A 19,727-nucleotide genomic window follows, 5' to 3' on the forward strand; every position below is an offset into this window, starting at 1 on the left:
TCTGAGTGGAGTGCCAAGTCGACTTGGTTTTCTTCTCCCCACCAGCACACACAAGCTGTGAGGAAGTGTGCATGTGCGGAGTGAGGGGTCCCCAGGGTGGCATAATACATGCTACAGCCCTTAGAGACCTTCCCTGGCCACATGACCCTTGGTACCAGGGGTACCTTTTACAATGGTCTTATCTGTGTGCCAGGGCTGTGCCAATTGTGGAGACAAAGGTACAGTTTAGGGAAAGAACACTGGTGCTGGGGCCTGGTCAGCAGAGTCCCAGCACACTTTCAATCAAAGCTGGCATCAACATGAGGCACAATGTTAGGGGGGAACCATGCCAACAGTGACATTTTCCTACACACTTTGTAGGAAGTTGGCTCTGTATGCACTATTTCAAAGTAAGGAATAGTATGCACAGAGTCCAAGGGTTCCCCTTAGAGGTAAGATAGTGGCAAAAAGAGCTAATACTAATGCTCTATTTTGGTCTAGTGTGGTCGAGCAGTAGGCTTATCAAAGGAGTAGTGTTAAGCATTTGTTGTACATACACACAGGCAATAAATGAGGAACACACACTCGGAAACAATTCCAGGCCAATAGGTTTTGTTATAGAAAAATATCTTTTCTTAGTTTATTTTAAGAACCACAGGTTCAAATTCTACATGTAATATCTCATTTGAAAGATATTGCAGGTAAGTACTTTAGGAACTTTGAATAATTACAGTAGCATATATACTTTTCACATAAAACACAAATAGCTGTTTTAAAAGTGGGCACAGTGCAATTTTCACAGTTCCTGGGGGAGGTAAAGTATTGTTAGGTTTTGCAGGTAAGTAAACCACCTACGGGGTTAAGATTGGGGTCCAAGGTAGCCCACTGTTGGGGGTTCAGAGCAACCCCAAAGTCACCACACCAGCAGCTCAGGGCCGGTCAGGTGCAGAGTTCAAAGTGGTGCCCAAAACACATAGGCTTCAATGGAGAGAAGGGGGTGCCCCGGTTCCAGTCTGCCAGCAGGTAAGTACCCGCGTCTTCGGAGGGCAGACCAGGGGGGTTTTGTAGGGCACCGGGGGGGGGGGGACACAAGTTCACACAAAAAAGTACACCCTCAGCGGCACTGGGGTGGCCGGGTGCAGTGTAGAAACAAGCGTCGGGTTTTCAATGTAAATCAATGGGAGACCAAGGGGTCTCTTCAGCGATGTAGGCAGGCAAGGGGGGGGCTCCTCGGGGTAGCCACCACCTGGGCAAGGGAGAGGGCCTTCTGGGGGTCACTCCTGTACTGAAGTTCCGATCCTTCAGGTGCTGGGGGCTGCGGGTGCAGGGTCTTTTCCAGCCGTCGGGATTTTAGAGTCAGGCAGTCGCGGTCAGGGGGAGCCTGGGGATTCCCTCTGCAGGCGTCGCTGTGGGGGGTCAGGGGGTACAACTTTGGTTACTCACAGTCTCGGAGTCGCTGGAGGGTCCTCCCTGAGGTGTTGGTTCTCCACCAGTCGAGTCGGGGTCGCCGGGTGCAGTGTTGCAAGTCTCACGCTTCTTGCGGGGATTGCAGGGGTCTTTAAATCTGCTCCTCTGAAACAAAGTTGCAGTCTTTTTGGAGCAGGTCCGCTGTCCTCGGGAGTTTCTTGTTCCTCTTGAAGCAGGGCAGTCCTCTGAGGATTCAGAGGTCGCTGGTCCTTGAGAAAGCGTTGCTGGAGCAGGTTTCTTTAGAAGGCAGGGGACAGGCCGGTAGGACTGGGGCCAAAGCAGTTGGTGTCTTCTTTCTTCTTCTGCAGGGGTTTTCAGCTCAGCAGTCTTCTTCTTCGGTAAGTTGCAGGAATCTAAATTCTTAGGTTCAGGGAAGCCCTTAAATACTAAATTTAAGGGCGTGTTTAGGTCTGGGGGGTTAGTAGCCAATGGCTACTAGCCCTGAGGGTGGGTACACCCTCTTTGTGCCTCCTCCCAAGGGGAGGGGGTCACATTCCTATCCCTATTGGGGGAATCCTCCTTCTACAAGATGGAGTATTTCTAAAAGTCAGAGTCACCTCAGCTCAGGACACCTTAGGGGCTGTCCTGACTGGCCAGTGACGACTCCTTGTTTTTCTCATTATCTCTCGTGGACTTGCCGCCAAAAGTGGGGGCTGGGTCCAGGAGGCGGGCATCTCCACTAGCTGGAGTGCCCTGGGGCATTGTAACACGAAGCTTGAGCCTTTGAAGCTCACTGCTAGGTGTTACAGTTCCTGCAGGGGGGAGGTGTGAAGCACCTCCACCCAGAGCAGGCTTTGTTTCTGTCCTCAGAGAGCACAAAGGCTCTCACCGCATGGGGTCAGAAACTCGTCTCTCAGCAGCAGGCTGGCAGAGACCAGTCAGTCCTGCACTGAACAATTGGGTAAAATACAGGGGGTATCTCTAAGATGCCCTCTGTGTGCATTTTTTAATAAATCCAACACTGGCATCAGTGTGGGTTTATTATTCTGAGAAGTTTGATACTAAACTTCCCAGTATTCAGTGTAGCCATTATGGAGCTGTGGAGTTCGTTTTTGACAGACTCCCAGACCATATACTCTTATGGCTACCCTGCACTTACAATGTCTAAGGTTTTGCTTAGACACTGTAGGGGCATAGTGCTCATGCACCTATGCCCTCACCTGTGGTATAGTGCACCCTGCCTTAGAGCTGTAAGCCCTGTTAGAGGGGTGACTTACCTATGCCATAGGCAGTGTGAGGTTGGCATGGCACCCTGAGGGGAGTGCCATGTCGACTTAGTCATTTTCTCCCCACCAGCACACACAAGCTGGCAAGCAGTGTGTCTGTGCTGAGTGAGGGGTCCCTAGGGTGGCATAAGACATGCTGCAGCCCTTAGAGACCTTCCCTGGCATCAGGGCCCTTGGTACCAGGGGTACCAGTTACAAGGGACTTACATAAGTGCCAGGGTTGTGCCAATTGTGGAAACAATGGTACATTTTAGGTGAAAGAACACTGGTGCTGGGGCCTGGTTAGCAGGGTCCCAGCACACTTCTCAGTCAAGTCAGCATCAGTATCAGGCAAAAAGTGGGGGGTAACTGCAACAGGGAGCCATTTCTTTACACACTTCCTTTGTGAATGAACAGGCACAACATGCATTGATACCAATGACACAACTACACCCAGGGGCAATCACTGCCAGACTGCTCAATTTTGCCAATTACAGCAGTGTGCCTTTAAAGTAAAATTCTTTACGAACTGCAAAAAAGTGACCTTTTCTGACTACAAAAGAAAAAGTCCAGCAACACGCTCCATCAGGGTGTGATTAAGCACAGAAGTAAGAGTTTTGACCAGACACATTATTTCAGGTTCTCCCTTAATTAGATCACTAAAAACCAGCACAATGGTACATGGATCGACAAGGTCACAACCGACACTGAATTTGGCTCACAAAAGAAATGTAGACATCACTAACGGCTTTAGGGTGGGGCAAAGAAAGTGTAGTAAAGAGCCGGATGTCACAGAATCTGAGGCAGAAGTAGAAGGGGTACACTTGTTAGAGATTTTGTTAGTTCCAGACTCTCCAATAGATTTGTTGGCACAAATATAGGGCTCATATGGGAACTACTGGAGGATGATGGCTTCGGAGATTAGCCATTTCAGAACAATGTCCCAGAACGTTCACAGCTTTAACAACAAGATCAAAGGCCTCACCTTCAGTACTGTTTCTCCAGAGACAAATGTTCTGGGGGACTGATGTGACTTTCGGGATTGGTATGGCTACATCAAGTAAGATATGTGCATGAAGATGCGAATTGAAGATAGGAGAATTAATGATCATTCAGGGAATAGACATGACAACAATGGAATACCAAAAAGCAAGCAAATAAACACAAAACACCAACAGAGAGGGGTGTCCAGAATTCTCCATCAAAAAACGGATTTCGTTTTCTGATCCACCAAACAAAACTTTCAAAACTTGAACATCAGGTTGACAGGTAGCTCATACTGCACATCGACATCAGAATAGCTCATCATACCTTCTGTCAAAGACTGAAACTCTGCCAAGAAAGAATCAACAGGTAGACTGATCAGGACCAGGGTTCCCTCATTGAAGACAAATAAGAAATTAATGCAGTTCCCTGGCTTCGCTCGTGTTTCCCAGTTGCAGCCACATGCAGAACCGCATATGGGTCACTCCCCAATCCCTTCGTAAGTGATATACACCACACAAGTATGAGACTTTATTGAGCTATGTTTTTAACTCATGGCCCGAATTTGTTACCATTACGTTAAGGTGCAGAGCAGGGTAAGCACTGGTTTACAAGAAAGGGCAACCCAATAACAAACTGTGAGCTTGGGTATGAACTATAATAAAGTAAGTGCAAACGACAGGATAATTTGGACATAAATGAACCAAAAAATGATTATTTTCTGGAAGCCAACAAGCTTTCACAGAAGCTTAATGTTTGAGGATACCCATGCAGACCGATTAGGAGATCAATAAAAAAGAATTGTATGGTGATCAAGAAAGTTTACTTAAAGGACAAAACCTTTCATAGAAAATCTAGAATAGCATGTGTGTAACTGTGGCACCAAACCAAATAAGATCAAGAAAACAGTTTTAAAACACTGGCATTTGTTAAAAAATGTTCTAAAAACCTGCAATAAAAACATACTAGTTAAGCGCAAAAAATAAAACAGAGACGTGAATGTGTACTTTAAAAGAGCAACGTAACATAAAATTATGGTATGGGCAAGAATATTGGAGTGAAAAAAACGACCCCAATAATCAAAAGGGAAAACACAAAATAGAAGAGGCCCTTGCTGTCCTTATGAAAAACAACTACTGAAACAACTAAGAGAGCCAAAGCATCAAGGAGGAAGACTGGAGGCAGAGGGAAGCAACAGAGAGCAGACAGGAAACCGAGAAGCACAGTAGTGAGCACAAAAGGGAGCGGGGGCACTCAGGTGACAGAGCAACATGGAGTGCAGGGGGCGCGAAATACAAGAGGGTAACAATTCAAAAACTCATGCACTCTCATTGAAGGCTTCACACCAAAGGAAAAAAAAAAAAATTGTGCTGCTTTAAAAGCAAGCCCTGGAAGCTGCTAAGTCAGCCAATGAAAGCAACATAAAACGGGCTTGTTCCATGGGAGTGACAAACACAAGATTGACAAGCTGAGGCACAAACAGAAAGCAGACAAGTGAAAGTTACAAGGAAAGTCAACCAATTGTAAGCAAAGGGCAGGTTTTGAACTTGAAAAGCCACAATACGCCTCGCAGTCAGGGCATGGGCGGTCTAGTATACTCAATTTAACTACAAAATAGTAATGTTTTACCTTTGATTCTTTTTCATTATATGTTCATTGGATTGGTCAAAAAGTCAAATAATAAAGTGGTTTTAAAGAAAAAGGTGCCATGAGAATAAATGTGTCCAAAACAAAAAAAACTCTGAGGCACACAAAGTCTACCAGTCACATACGCTTCAGGATGAAACAATAACAACCAGGAAGAAAGTCATCCATGAGAGAAAGGCTTAGTTGCCAAAGGCTGCGTAATTGAAAACTCTTGAGCACTAACTGTTAGCAACTTAATTGAGGTCCCAGTACAGTAGAGGGCTACTTAAAAAGCTCCAATCAGGAGTATGCTTAAAGCCTTAAATATTGAATAATAGCGGAGGACTCAAAAATTAAATTTACAAAGTTTAAATGTAGTACCCCATAGAACCATTCTGGAAAATATATTTAAAAAAACAGTAATGAATCAACGAAAATATTATATCATCAGTCATGTGAAAACATATGAGTGTTCAAGTTCAATTCCATCAAATGAATGACTTAAATATTGCTGAAAATAGTATGAAGATTCTACAAATTACATTGTGAAATCCAAAGGAAAAAGCAATATGAGCAATTTTGTTGATCAAATTCCAAAACTCAAAAAAAGACAGAAAACCAGTGTCCATTCCTGTAAAGTTCCATTCAAAAGTGGGACTCCCAGGGTCCACAATCTGTAGAATATAAGTCAATAAATATAGTTCCAGTTCCTCTTGAATGTGTGTCTTATAGTCCAATTAGTGATCCTCTGTCCATAAAAGGTGATAACCTTCAAATCAAATGATGCTTATAGCCGACATGTGTTTCGTACCATCACCGGGACTTTATCAAGGCTGGTAATATATTAGCAACGAAAGATCAATAATAATATTGTCTAAAACCATGTATATTGGTTAATCTTGCTCATGCTTGACACTACGGAGTTAATGTGTAACCAGTGTCAACTACCAAAAAGGCACCCCATAGTTCAGTGCGCCACAAAAACAGTGTCCAAGACAGAAACCCCAAAAATAAGACAATATGACCATAATGGGAAGGGCTCATTAAATAGGAAGACACACCCATATGTTCACCGAAAGAGTAGGTGAACGTAGTGCAACAAATCCGTGGTTCCTTAAGTGAAATGCATGCTTGTCGAATGCAGATAGAGAATAATGAAAGGGGAACTTTATTTTACAAAAAAATTAACATACCAAAGAAAGATGCTGATTATGACTTCAATATAGTGCTTATTATTGATCCAGAGTCCACTTTTTTTGTGATATCATTCTGAATGGCGATCCGAAATGAAGTGTGATAAAAGACCTTAATATTACACATTTTTTAAACTAGACATACTATTTTATATAAATAAATTAGCTACGTGGCCAAGTTAGAAGAAATGATAAAGCTATGGCCTGTTTATTTAATGTGCAGCACCTCATACCAGATTATAGTAGCCACCGTAGGCATTTATTGACAAAAGTATGTGTGGTAATAAAACCAACTGCCTTCAATTTTGTAAGAGTTTGATATAAATAAGGCATGAATACCCCATCATATGATTACTTAATTATTCTAACGAGAAAAAGCATGTGTGACAAGCAAAGAGATGCAAAGTAAGTAGTCGTGGATGTGGGAAAAATGATACCACAATACCAAATAATGTATATGCAATTGATAGTAATGTCTATAATCAGATAGCTAAAAAAGCTGAAAAACAGCTTTTTTATAAGGTAGAAAAGCATTTGTATATCCTGGAACATTACCTTTTGGTCCCAATGTTTCCATAGCTGGGTAATAGGTCTCCCATATGTACTTAACAGCCAAATCTGTGTTATACGGAGAGTTGCTCGTATAGGAGTGAAAACCGATTACTGGACGTGAGCGGATTTAAAAAGACGCTACCCCAATATGAGGTCTGGAAGCTGTCAGGCGTGACAAAAAAAGACCATGAGATATCATTGCTATTACGGCGACCATTTTGTAGTGGTCAGCGGTAACGGTATCAACTCTCAAAATAATCAGAAATCCCAAGCTGAAACAGCCATCCAATTTGGAATGGCTCATAAGATGGTTGCTATAGGCAAAGTTGGAGAGACGCCAAATATAAGGCGATAATTGTAGGTTATGGGGTTTGAAAGATGTATCAAAAGAGGCCCCATAAAACATGGCAGCCATTTTGTAATGGCAATATTAACAACTAGCGCAGTGTATGAGGATCCAGTATCCTAAAATCTTGTTGATCATATTTGACTCAAGGAACACTTAATTCTTTCTTCCTTATTAGAAGCAGATAGTAACGTATAAATGATAATGGATCAAAATTAATGATCATACCAAGGAGATAAACAGAAACAGAAATAGTGCATAATCATGCATCATAATCAGTCCATCTTAAGTTGGTATTTTAATATTATAATTCCAAAGTGTATAGGTGAGACTATGTGAAATAGAAGTTAGAACATGATATTCATACTATTACTGTTCGGTGAATACATTGTCAATTGTCAAGTATTTATTTAAATGTATGTCCAAATATACATCATCACTGATAACCACACTTGGCTACAGTATTCATAAAAAAATAATGTATTTCATCATCCGCATTAATACCCCTTTGAATAGATTGCAATCTGATAATCCATTTAGCCTCATTTCTCCTAAGATCCAACACTGTCGCCTCCCTTGGGATGAACCGGAGTGTGACTAATACCCATATACTTAAATGCAGGGATTTCCAGTGTGTCATGCTTGCGACTTATATGGCATAGTAGGGGCGACATTAGATCATTATTTCAAATTGACCGCATATGCTCCTGTATCCTTTCTTTGAGTGGTCTGATGGTACTACCCACATATATTTCACTGCATGCACATACCAGTATATACACAACATATTTGGTATTACAATTTATGAAAGTCTTGATCCTATAACACTTGCTCCCATTGAAGCTAAATTCTGTGATTTTGTTTGATGCTATATCACACATATTACAGTGTCCACATTTATAAAACCCACAGATTTTGTTAGGAAACCAAGTCTCAATCTCATTCTTAATCAGAGGTAAAAAGCTCCTACATACCAAATCTGATAGTTCTTCCCCTTTTGTAAATCATTTTTGGTTTAGAGGGTAGAATCTTAGATAGGGTTGGAGCAGTATGTAAAACCTTCCAGTGTTTACACAAGATTTTGTAAATATCATAACTATTTTGACTATAGGCTGTACAAAAGGATGTACATTTCTGAGATGAGTCCCAAAAATAATACTCTGTGGCACACAGAGTCTACCAGTCACGTACGCTTAAGGATGAAACAATAACAACCAGGAAGAAAGTCATCCATGAGAGAAAAGCTTAGTTGCCAAAGGCTGCGTAATTGAAAAATCTTGAGCACTAACTGAGAGCAACTTAATTGAGGTCCCAGTACAGTAGAGGGGCTACTTAAAAAGCCTGAAAGGAAAGGTGTGGGTCTATTTGGGGTTTGACAAAAAAGCACTCCCCCCCCTTTCAATTAAAAACCAAATTTATGTAGGAGTTCAGTAAACACACTTTACTTTATTATGAAGTCCATTCAAGACCCTAAGCTGCCACAGTCAGAACCCTGAAGTACAGGGTTACTGGGAAACAAATTGATTTGGGTCACAAATACAAGTGCCTCATACTCAGGAGGAGCACAGATACAGCAACAGATGCTTTAATCAGGGAGAATCTGTTTTCAAAGAACAACACTTTATTATAATCGTGATCATTTTTAAGACTATCAGCTTTCCTATGACCAGTCAGGGAATCCTAGTTTCACAGGGAACGAGCACATGTAAAGTGAAGACAGTTTTTTAAATTTAACTAGTAGTAGCGCCAGCATACCGGAGGACTTATTATGTAAGACTGTCAGAATCACATCTGAATTCTGATTCCTGCAATATTTTCCTCTTTGTAGTAAATTAACATTTATTGTCAAGGGAACTCCATATTCAAAAGTCCAGTACTCCATTTCCAGATTGCTGTGCTTGGTTTGTCACTGTAGGAATGAGCATACTTATACGTGGAGTGCGTAAGGGACACCCTCTTTTCCATTTCCCGATCCTAGTCCCAAAAATGAAAACGCTAAGCACCTGTCTGGTGAATGTTGCCCACTGTATAGTATTAGTGGCATCAGGAAAGTGTCTCTTTGCTGCAAGCTCTGCCGTTCTTTCATTCGAGGCTTGGTTATCCATCAGGAGAACCATTTGTTAGCAACAAAGTTTCCTTCTATGATTGGCATAGCCTACTTTAGTATAGATTTACTTAATGCATTACTGACCACATTTATATTGTTTCTTTTGTTGCATGCATTTCCTGATGGTCATATGAGGCAGCCCTTGTACCACAGGTCAATCAATACCATAGAAGTTAATATACAAAAACACCACATGCTAGGTTTGACTCGCCATTCATATGTTTTTGTTTCACAGGAAAAATTAATCGACAGGTTATACAGGGTTGGTGGGGATGTGAGACTCATAACTATATAGGAGGATCGAGTTTCATTTTTTCTAATGATGTCTATTACATACAATGACAATAACCCTGTGTAGGTGAAAAGGCAGCAGTTTCTTATGAACTTTCTCCTCAAAGAATCTGCATTTCTCCAGCTCAAAACAATAGGGAAAGTAAGATATGTAGCACAAAAGGCACAAAAGATTTATTGACAAAAATATTTCTTAAAGTTGGAGAAGACGTTTTTTAAATAGCAAACAAAGTGACATCTATGGAACTAAATCTTCACATCTAAAAGCACAACACACAAAAATAAACGTGTTCATAAAGAATAACTAAAACTTAACTTACAAGGCAAAATATCCTTGTATCTGTTCTTTTTGACGTTGTCTTCTTTTTCACCAGTGCTAGTTGGGTAGATCTTATCTGTTCTATACTTAGTAGATAATCTTCGTAATTTCTGCAATAAAACAAAACATTCTTCAGGACAATAATAAACTAAGCTTGATCTACATTCATTTGGTAATACCATGCCAAAGAAATAATAAAATACCACAGAAAGCAAGAGGCAAAACGATACCAAAATGTAACCAAGGAGAAAAAGAACTTTACAGATTAGAAAGAGGACGGAGAAGATCAAACTTTAAGAGACGAACATCAATCTACTGTATAAAATAGCTCATTAGAATATAGAATTTGCTTTGTCCACCAAACTGTTAACTTAAACATAATACAAATATTGAAATGGTTATAGGAATGAATCATTAAGGTATACAGCTAGATTCCATCCACAAGAACTGCAATTAATAAACGCAGTCTAGTGTGAGGTATAATTGGAAAATTATATAGCAAACTCATAATGGAGCACGTCCTGTGACACACTAGGCACATGTCCTGTAATAGCTGCTACAAGTTCACAGGTACTACTGTTTCATTCAACCTCAACTACTCAGACAGTGGGAAAATATTGAATATAAAAATCGATCCAAATAAAGACTCATGAATGCCAGAGTTTACAGATCTGTAGTGTATTCAAAGGGTAGATATGCACTAGAGGACTAACTTGACAACAGTATGGGATAATGCACCTGTCCATCTTAAAACTTGTTTTGATTACTTCTAAAGAATAAGAAAAACAAGATGATTTTCTGGTGTGGTTAGGCTGCAGGAAAAAGGAAAATGTAAAAGAAGCAAAAAGGAAAGAGGCAATTTTAACTTTTGGTTTCACTGCATGAAATGGCATTTTGGATACTGTGAGCAGATTCTAGCATAAGGAAAAAGGCAAATGTGAAAGAAGCAAAGAGGGATGAAGCAATTTTAACTTTTGGTTTCACTGCATGAAATGACATTTTGGCAACTGTGAACGGATACTAGCATTTAGAACCACCCACCCAGTTGTATACTAGGTACTAGATATTCTAATCAAGATCCAAGGACTGCAGAATAGTTTACACCAGCGTTAAAGGATTAATTTCAGATTGACTGGGTTGCCATCTTGGTTTGGATAGTGTGAAATTTGCAAAACCTCGTACAAAAACCCCTTCACTGATGGATGACCCAATTGATGATGTAAGACCTAGGAGATATTTTCTGGGTATTTATTCAGTCACTTTCACATAACACCCATAGGTTGATCAAATTTCTATTGACTGACAGCTGTTTGACTAAAGAAAGAAAATCGACTTCTGCAACTGTGGAATAACAATGGGTGAAAGTATGTGTGAGAATAATCTAATTTTTGTCACCTGGCAGGTTAATTTTATTTTAGGAAGTAAGAAAAAGATATTTTGATAACCTTACTCAGGACAATAATAATATAAGAATTACTGTGAATTAGAATTAGTAAAGAGTATTGCTTCTCTATGAACTTTAGAAATTGCTAACTTGGTAACTGAAACCTGTAGTAAAAAAAAATAATAATAATAAATCAGAAAAGCAATATTACAAGCAGACTCTTGCCATCCCATGGCTCTAAAGGAGAGAATATCCAGACAACTGTAGTAACATTGAGCAATTTTCTTTTTAAGACACAGAAGGGCATCAAGGTTTATGAAATGAAGATAAAAATCAAACTGTCTGTATGCCAATTTGAAAGATTTGAATAGAGATGTCCACATCTTTAATAAATACATGGTGAAGGTTTTTTTTTTTTTAAGAGCGTACTGTGCAATTTGTACAAATCTAAACAGAACTGTGGGAATACTCTTGGAAAAGAGGAAAATACAAATGGAAGATGTAATTTTTTTTATTGGTTGACCATTTTTGTAGTCCACATGATTCCATGCAAAAAAAAACCTTCTATTGGAAGTCCTGCACGTTCTTTTCAAGTTCCGAAGTAAGAAATATGTTAAGGTCACTATTCAATGAATCAAAGTATGCCACAACACAACATTTTAGAGGCTACTATGGTAGCAAAAAAAATATATATTTTTTGGTTAGCAAAAACCACAAAGCACTGTAGAAGAATATAGGGCTTCATGCTCTTAAAACAGATATATCTAATAAAAGACTTAATAACGATAAAATAATTAATAGACAGCTATTAAAACGATTCTATAAAAGCCAAATTAGAACTCATTCAGATCAGCCTAAGACGAAGGGTGGAGGGGAGGAGGCATTCAATTCAAATGCAAATCAATTAGATTTTAAAGAGTCTGATCTTAATATGCGCTTCAGAGTCTTACTTACTATCAGTGTGGCCCACTGCTAATAATTATATGCCGTTCCTCATGGCTCATCATCTGGTAGATATTTGTCTGCCCTTATCAAGTTAGTAAATTGTGGATGTCACCATGGCACACTTGCTTCATGTACATAAAATTGCTGTTTGCTGGCATTATCTAATCCCAAATTGGTTGAAGACGTTAGGAAGCCAATATCTGCGTTCTCGAACAGACAAGAGCAAATACATAATGCTTCTATGATAACAAACTTACATACTTCAATCCTACAGCGGTTTTCATACGGTTTCCTTTTTCAAGGCTAAATGAGTCAGCGGGTGAAGCACACTCCACAGCAGATCCAGACTTAAACGGCCACTGTTCCAAATACAAGACGTGGAGATTACAGATATATTTTAGGGCAGAAGAGGCCCACATGGATATGTAAATTGCAAGCTCTTGAGCCTTGGGGTATTAACCACTAAAGAAAACAATGTAATTCCATAGCATGATGGGGGCGTGGCCAAGAAAGATGGCCTCCCTTGTGAAGCCCTGGATTGTCGTTGGCCGGTGGAGGGCTTGCTGTAATCTGCAGGAGTCTCCAGGTAGGAGACGGAACAGCGCAGGCCTGAGTCGGGCGAGCCCGGTCAAGCTTGCTGCGCGCTTGGGGATCCTGGACGGCAGGAGAGTTGAGGGCCCGCAGTGGGGACTGGAGGACTGAAGCCACAATTTGGGAGTCGCGGCTACTTGGGGGCCGCCCGCTGGGCCCTGTGCAGAGGACGCCTCCTGGACATTCGAATGGGCCCAAGCCGGGCTCAGGCAATGGATGGTGGCTTGAGGGACTGTGGCGTGGATGGTGTCTGATTGGGCTGGTGTTTGCCCTGGTGCCGCGATGTGCTGAGTGGCCGTTGTGGCCAGCAGAGAAGCCGAGGAGACATTGGAGGGAGTGCCTGGTCGCAGTCGACCAGACTGGAACACGGCTTGCTGGGGGGCACCCCGGAGACGCTCAGGACAGAAGAGATCTCCAAGAGGCTGCCTGAGGCCTGGTTGGGGGCCTCCTGAGACTGAAGGTGGTGGTGCCTGGGTGGGTGCTTAGCCTTCCCTGGTCTGAGGCTACTTACCGGGCACCTGGGTGTGGCGGCATCCTGAGACTGCAGAGGTGTTCCTCGGGCCTCTGATCCTGTGAACTGTGGGTGCTTTTCCTGCCTCGCCAGGCTCATCTAAAAGGAAGATATAATCTGCTTCTGAGGCTACTCTGGAATGGGGAGACATCGGAGGACCCATGTCTCGCAGAGAAATACCATAGAACAATATACCACTCCGGTTCCCCTCCCGCAGCACCATGCCCATCTAGGGGGGGGTCAGACGATGGCCAGAGTGTGGTGACGACCGTTGAGGAGCCATCACGAGCAGAGATTCTTTCTGCTATTCAGGGTTCGAGGGTGGCTCTTGAAGGCAAGATAGAAACAGTGGCAGTTTAGGTAAACCTCCTCAGGGCGGATCACAGGAAGGTCTCCATCAAGGTCACAGTAGCAGAGGGCTCTATTGTGGAGCTGCAGACAGAGGTGGGGGCCTTGTGTAAGCAGATGGTACTGGCTACCTCCACGGTCAGAAGACTGGAGGCAAGGCTGGAAGATGCTGAAGGCCTTTCTCAGCAGAATAATATAAGACTGCAGGGATTCCCAGAGCGTGCGGAGAGGTCTGCAGCTGAAACCTTTGTGGAAAATTGGATTAAGGATGTTCTGCAGTCGGCGGCCCTCTCCAGAGTGTATGTGGTAGAGCTTGCTCATAGGGCCCTCGTGGCACCTCCATGGCCTGGTGCACCTCCGAGGGCCATCATTGCCCTATTGTGGAGCTGCAGAGGGATGTGGGGGCCTTGTGTAAGCAGATGGTACAGGCTACCTCCACAGTCGGAAGACTGGAGGCAAGGCTGGAAGATGCTGAAGGCCGTTCTCAGCAGAATAATATAAGACTGCGGGGATTCCCGGAGCGTGCGGAGAGGTCGGCAGCTGAAACCTTTGTGGAAAATTGGATTAAGGATGTTCTGCAGTCGGCAGGCCTCTCCAGAGTGTATGTGGTAGAGCTTGCTCATAGGGCCCTCGTGGCACCTCCATGGCCTGGTGCACCTCCGAGGGCTATTATTGCTCGTCTTCTAAACTACAAAAACAGGGACTGTGTTTTGAGGGCAGCCCGCGACTCTGACAAGGCAGTATTTGAGAACCGCAAAATTTCCCATCTATCCTGATTACACCAACAAGGTACAGAGTTAAAGTGAAGCTCCGGGCCATGAATCACAGATATATGCTTCTATATCCTGCATGCTTAGAGGTGCTTTCTGGAGGCAGGTCTCACTTCTTCGAGCAACCGGAGGAGGTTTGGAGATGGCTGGAGATGTGGTACAAGGTCACTCCGGGCAGTTTGGCAGGGACAGGTGAAGTGGCTCATTGGGCCTCTAGAGCGGATGGCCCAGACTGGAGAATCCGTGAGGGAGGCCTGACAGAGGACACTGTGGCTCAGGGGTCGGAGGTGGACCCTGCCCTCAGGATTGAGATATAACAGGATGGGACGATGGTGGTGGTGTCTGCTGGGTCAGCAGATGGGTCTGGTGGAGAGCTGGAGCTGAAATCAGGGATGGTCCCCGCGCAGGTCTAACTTTGTTGCTGACACTTGAAGCCGCCTGTCGTGCCCTCTATCTGGGGACCTGTGTCTGAGTAGGAGCAATCGGTCTGCGAGAAGTATTGCTTTGAGATTATCAGGGTTCTGAAGAGGCACCATCTACGCTTGGGCAGTATTGGACATGGGGGGTCACTGTTAATAACACTGAGCAATGATGGTTTGGTTTGTGGGCAATAGTGTATTGTAGCTGGGGTGGTCACTCCACGTTTGTGGTAGGTCTTTATAACTGGGTAGTTGGGGATTACGCTGTTGTCCTGGCAGTTCTTACGGAATGGATCTGCAGTATGGTAGTTTGTTTTGGTTGTTATACTGTATATCCGGGGTGGGAGGCTGAGGATTTGAGGGGTTTGATTGGCAAAGTTCACCAACATTTGATGTTGTTTTCACAGTGCAGGTATAATGGCGAGATATGCATGATGTACCTTCTTTGCCTTCCCATGGTGGGATGGAAATCAAGGGGAGGCATTAACGTGGGAGGGATAGCAATTCAGTGCCAATATGGATCGTAAGATTAACATGTTGACGTGGAATGTCAGGGGGTTGAAGAGCTTCACCAAGCGTTATAGGGTACACTCCTTCTTAAAGAGACATAAGGTGCATATCGCCTGTCTTCAGGAGATGCACATGACGGAGGAGGAAGCACAAAAGCTGTCCAAAAAATGGCAGAGTCAAAAGTTCTCATCCTCCTTTTCCTCTTATGCGAGGGGTGTGACTGTATGGGTAGCTCCAGGGGTTCCTTTCACCCACACATATAGTGAGGTAGATGTTGAGGGGAGATATGTTCTGGTTGAGGGCATGCTGGATGGCTCACCCATCATTATCCTTAACACTTATGCGCCCAATATTGATGATCACTCCTTTTACACTGAAGTACCAGAGATCCTGGGGGAGAGTGTGGATAAGCCTGTTGTTTTGGCAGGGGATTACAACTGTATATTGAATGGGTAACTGGATCTCTTCCACCGAAGCTGGGGACCAAGCCCTTGATGGTGAAATCTCTTGTGGAAGTGATGAGCCAGATAGGGTAATGGGACAGTTGGAGGGAATTGCACCCGGAGGGCAAGGAATTTACCTGCCACTCTAGAACACATAATACACATACTTGGTTGGATAGGTTTATCCTAGCCGGTTTTAACAGTTCTAAGGTGCTGGAGGTTACACATCTGGGTCTGTTTCTGTCTGATCACGCACCTGTTCTGATGCAATTACAATGGGGGGTAGTGGACACCAGTATAGCGCTTAGTTGGCGTTTGCCTGCAGACTTCCTTATGGATGTGGGGTGCCGAGATGGGATGGGTGAGGCCATTAATGGTTACATGAACTTGAATTGGAACACAACAACATCTAGGGGGTTGGAGTGGGAGGCTATGGAGGTCGTAGTGCGAGGGATTTGCATCGGTACGACATGCAGGGTACGCAGACAAATGGAGTAGGCACTTACAGTGTTAGAGGCGAAATTAGGGGATCTACAGCAGAAGTTGACAGATACAAGAATAGCTGAAAAGGAGGAACTCCGATTATACAAGGAAATTAACAGTTGTTGGGATACCTGAGTCAGGTCACTCTCAAAGCATACAGGCAGCGCCTGCATCGGGAGGGGGATAAATCTGGCAAACCTTTGGCGTGGATTCTGAAAAGGGAGGTGGAGTCTCCTCCTATTCTGCTCATTCGGATTGCTGAGGGCGAAACGTTCACAAAGCGCACAGATATTCTGCAGATCTTGGCAGAACATTTACAGAAGGTTTCAAGGGCTGGTCTGGTACCTCCAGAGGAAGGCGTGGGGGGTGGGGGTTCTAAAGCGGATGCGTCTTCTGCAATTGTAACTGGAGAGTAGGGAGGCCTTGAAAATGGAGATTACTGTTGAGGAGGTGAACGAGGCAGTGGCTTCGATGTCCAAGTCTAGGTCTCTGGGTGGTGACAGGTTTCCTGGCGAGTTGCATCAGACGTTCTCTTTGTCACTGCGTAAGAGGCTCCTGGAAGTGTTTGAGGAAGCCCACGTGTGTGTTATGTTGCCAGAATCTATGTGTCAGGTCATTGTGTGCTTGATGCTTAAGCCGAGTGGGTACTCCAGTGATCCCCCATCATATCGCCCGCTTACCATGTTAAAGAGCGATGTCAAGATACTTCGTATGATCTTGGCCACTCAACTACGCAGGGTGATTCGGAGTCTGGTACACGCGGATCAATATGGGTTTATCCAAGGTCGCAGCACGTCTTATAATCTGCCTAGTTTGGCACACATTTTGCATGAGACCGAGAGCGAGAAAACTGAATTGGCGCTTGTGTCCTTGGATCTTGAGAAGGCCTTTGATACAGTTGATTGGGACTATCTGCTGGAGGTTTTGCATGGCATGGGGTTCGGTCCTGGTTTCTGTGCCTGGGTGCGACTGCTGTACACTGCTCCCACTGCGCAGGTTCGGGTGGGGGGGAGCTATCAGACTCCTGGGAAATTGGCAGGGGTACAAGGTAGGGATGCCCGCTCTCGCCTCTCCTCTTTGCTCTTGCTGTGGCGCCACTAGCGATCTGGCTTTGGGAGGGGATGGGCCCCGTGGGGAGTCCGGGTGGGGCAGACCAACCATATGGTCTCTCTGTATGCAGATGATGCATTGGTTTATCTCCGGGAACCCCGTGTCTCGGTTCTGATGTTGCTAAAAAGGATGGATGTGTTTGGGGTTGTTTTTGTTCTCAGGGTAAACTGGCAAAAAAGAAAGAAAAAAAAAACGCTCCTCTTTCCCTTGGGGTCCCTCTGCGGTGTTCCCCAGGCTGACTTACCTGAGACTGGTCTCCGGTGTAAAATTGAGAGTCTCCGATATCTGGGCCACTCGCACTGTGGCCGCGCATACCAAACAATGTCGAGCGAGTGGTTGGTTGCTGGTCTGGAGCGTTCGGTCTCGTTCTAGACTAGATTACCTCTTTCTGTAATGGGTAGGGCTGCTGTGGCAAAGATGGTCTTCCTGCCACGGTGTCTGTACTTGGTCCAGAACGTGTGGACAGCCTTTTGATCTCCCTGGTGTGGGCTGGGCAACGTAGCAGAGTGGCTCTGCCCGTGTTGCAGAGGGACCTCAAGGGTGGAGGGCTGCCGATTCCCAATACTAGACATTATTATTACGCAGCACAACTGTAATACGCTGCCAAGTGGATGACAGATGCCTATTATTGGGAGAAGAGATGGTTCGCAGGAATGTTGGATGAGCAGGCATTGGTGTATCTATTGATGGCGGGGGTTGGTCCGATCCAGTTGCCCCAGTTGCATCCCTACAGGGATGTAGGAACAGGCAGTTAAATACGTGCTCCGATGAGCCCCCTTTGACAGTGAGCTGAGAATATAGGATTTAGCACCCTTTCGGGATATGGAAAAGTTGATGTCTATGGAAGCCTGGAGACTGGTTGGATGTGAGGTAGCCGGAGATCTTTACCTTAATGTGAAGTTCCTTTCCTTTACTGAAGCCAGGGATTTGTTTGGTTTGGGCTTTGGTCAATTCCTGCAATACATTAAAATTAGAAGGGCGGCACGTGAGATCTGGCGTGGTTTCCCGGTGGCCCCTAGGGCCTCTGTGGTGCTGCATGGCCTGATTAATTGGGGTGAGGGGATGCCCTTGATCACCTGGTTTTATAAAGCTCTTCGGGAGGATCAGCCAAGTGTGATAAGTGTGGGCCGCAGGGCATGGGAGAGGGACCTGGGGACACCAACAGCAGATGCTGATTGGGATTTGTCCTTGTCTATGGTGCGTATGGTGTCATGTAATAATAGATTTAAGTTAATGCATTTTAACTCTGTACACAGAACGTACCTTACACCCAGTCGCCTAAACAAGATTGACCCGAGGTGCAGAACAGTGTGTCCCAGGTGTGGCATACTGGGTACTTCCTTCCTGCATCAGACTTGGACCTTCCGATTGGTAAACAATTTTTGGCACAAAGTAGTAGCGAAGATGGAGGACGTGATGGGCTTGGGGTTAGAGGCAACGCCAATGACTTGTCTATTGGGAGTGGTGCAGAAACCGCGGGGTCAGAGCATTCCATATAAATTAGCACATCTAGCGCTGGTGTTGGCCACGTGCAGGGTGGCAAATGGACGGATGAGCATCCGGAATCCATTGCTACCTGACTGGATACGGGACTTAATGGAATGGGGCACGGCTGAGGAACAACATATGACCAGACACGTAGGGATGAAAAGGCACTCACTGATTTGGTGGCTTGGGGAACCTTACTGGACTGGTTAACAGGTGTGGAAGATGCAAGCTCTGCAGATAAAACGGAGTATTTGCGGGGGGGTGACATACACATTGAACCTTTCGAACAGGTGAGGGCCTGACATCTTTCTGTTTTCCACAGGTTATATAATGCTTGGTTTCATGTGGCTCTTGTGTGGATTGGGAGGGTGGGAGCGCAACTTTAATACAGTGGACGTGACTGGCTCCTAGCTTGGATTTAGCTCAATAACATTTATTGGTACTCCAATGCACTATGACTATTATATCTTGCATAACCTGTGCTGCGCTGTATGTTCAGAGTTTATTAAACTCAATAAAAACAGTTTAAAACAAATCCATAACATGATTATATTATAAACAAATAAGATTGTATGCAAACCATTAATGCAGTACCTACGTTTCACACTGGTTTCATGTAACATGTTTGAGATATATACATATATGTTTATGATTGA

The 19,727-nt window shown here is 44.0% G+C and overlaps 1 protein-coding gene across 4 annotated transcripts in view; it reads right to left on the reverse strand.

The window, feature by feature from the left end:
* The window catches only part of PTPN12 (protein tyrosine phosphatase non-receptor type 12), a 456,323-nt gene that overhangs the window by 370,413 nt on the left and 66,183 nt on the right, over positions 1 to 19,727 (reverse strand). For all 4 annotated transcript variants that reach the window (XM_069229677.1, XM_069229676.1, XM_069229675.1 and 1 more), the window contains exon 2: positions 10,071 to 10,179. In XM_069229677.1, the coding sequence (XP_069085778.1) occupies positions 10,071 to 10,179 (109 nt within the window). The remainder of the gene's footprint in view (positions 1 to 10,070; positions 10,180 to 19,727) is intronic.

Source organism: Pleurodeles waltl, chromosome 4_1 (genome assembly GCF_031143425.1).
Source record: "Pleurodeles waltl isolate 20211129_DDA chromosome 4_1, aPleWal1.hap1.20221129, whole genome shotgun sequence".
NCBI lineage: Eukaryota > Metazoa > Chordata > Amphibia > Caudata > Salamandridae > Pleurodeles > Pleurodeles waltl.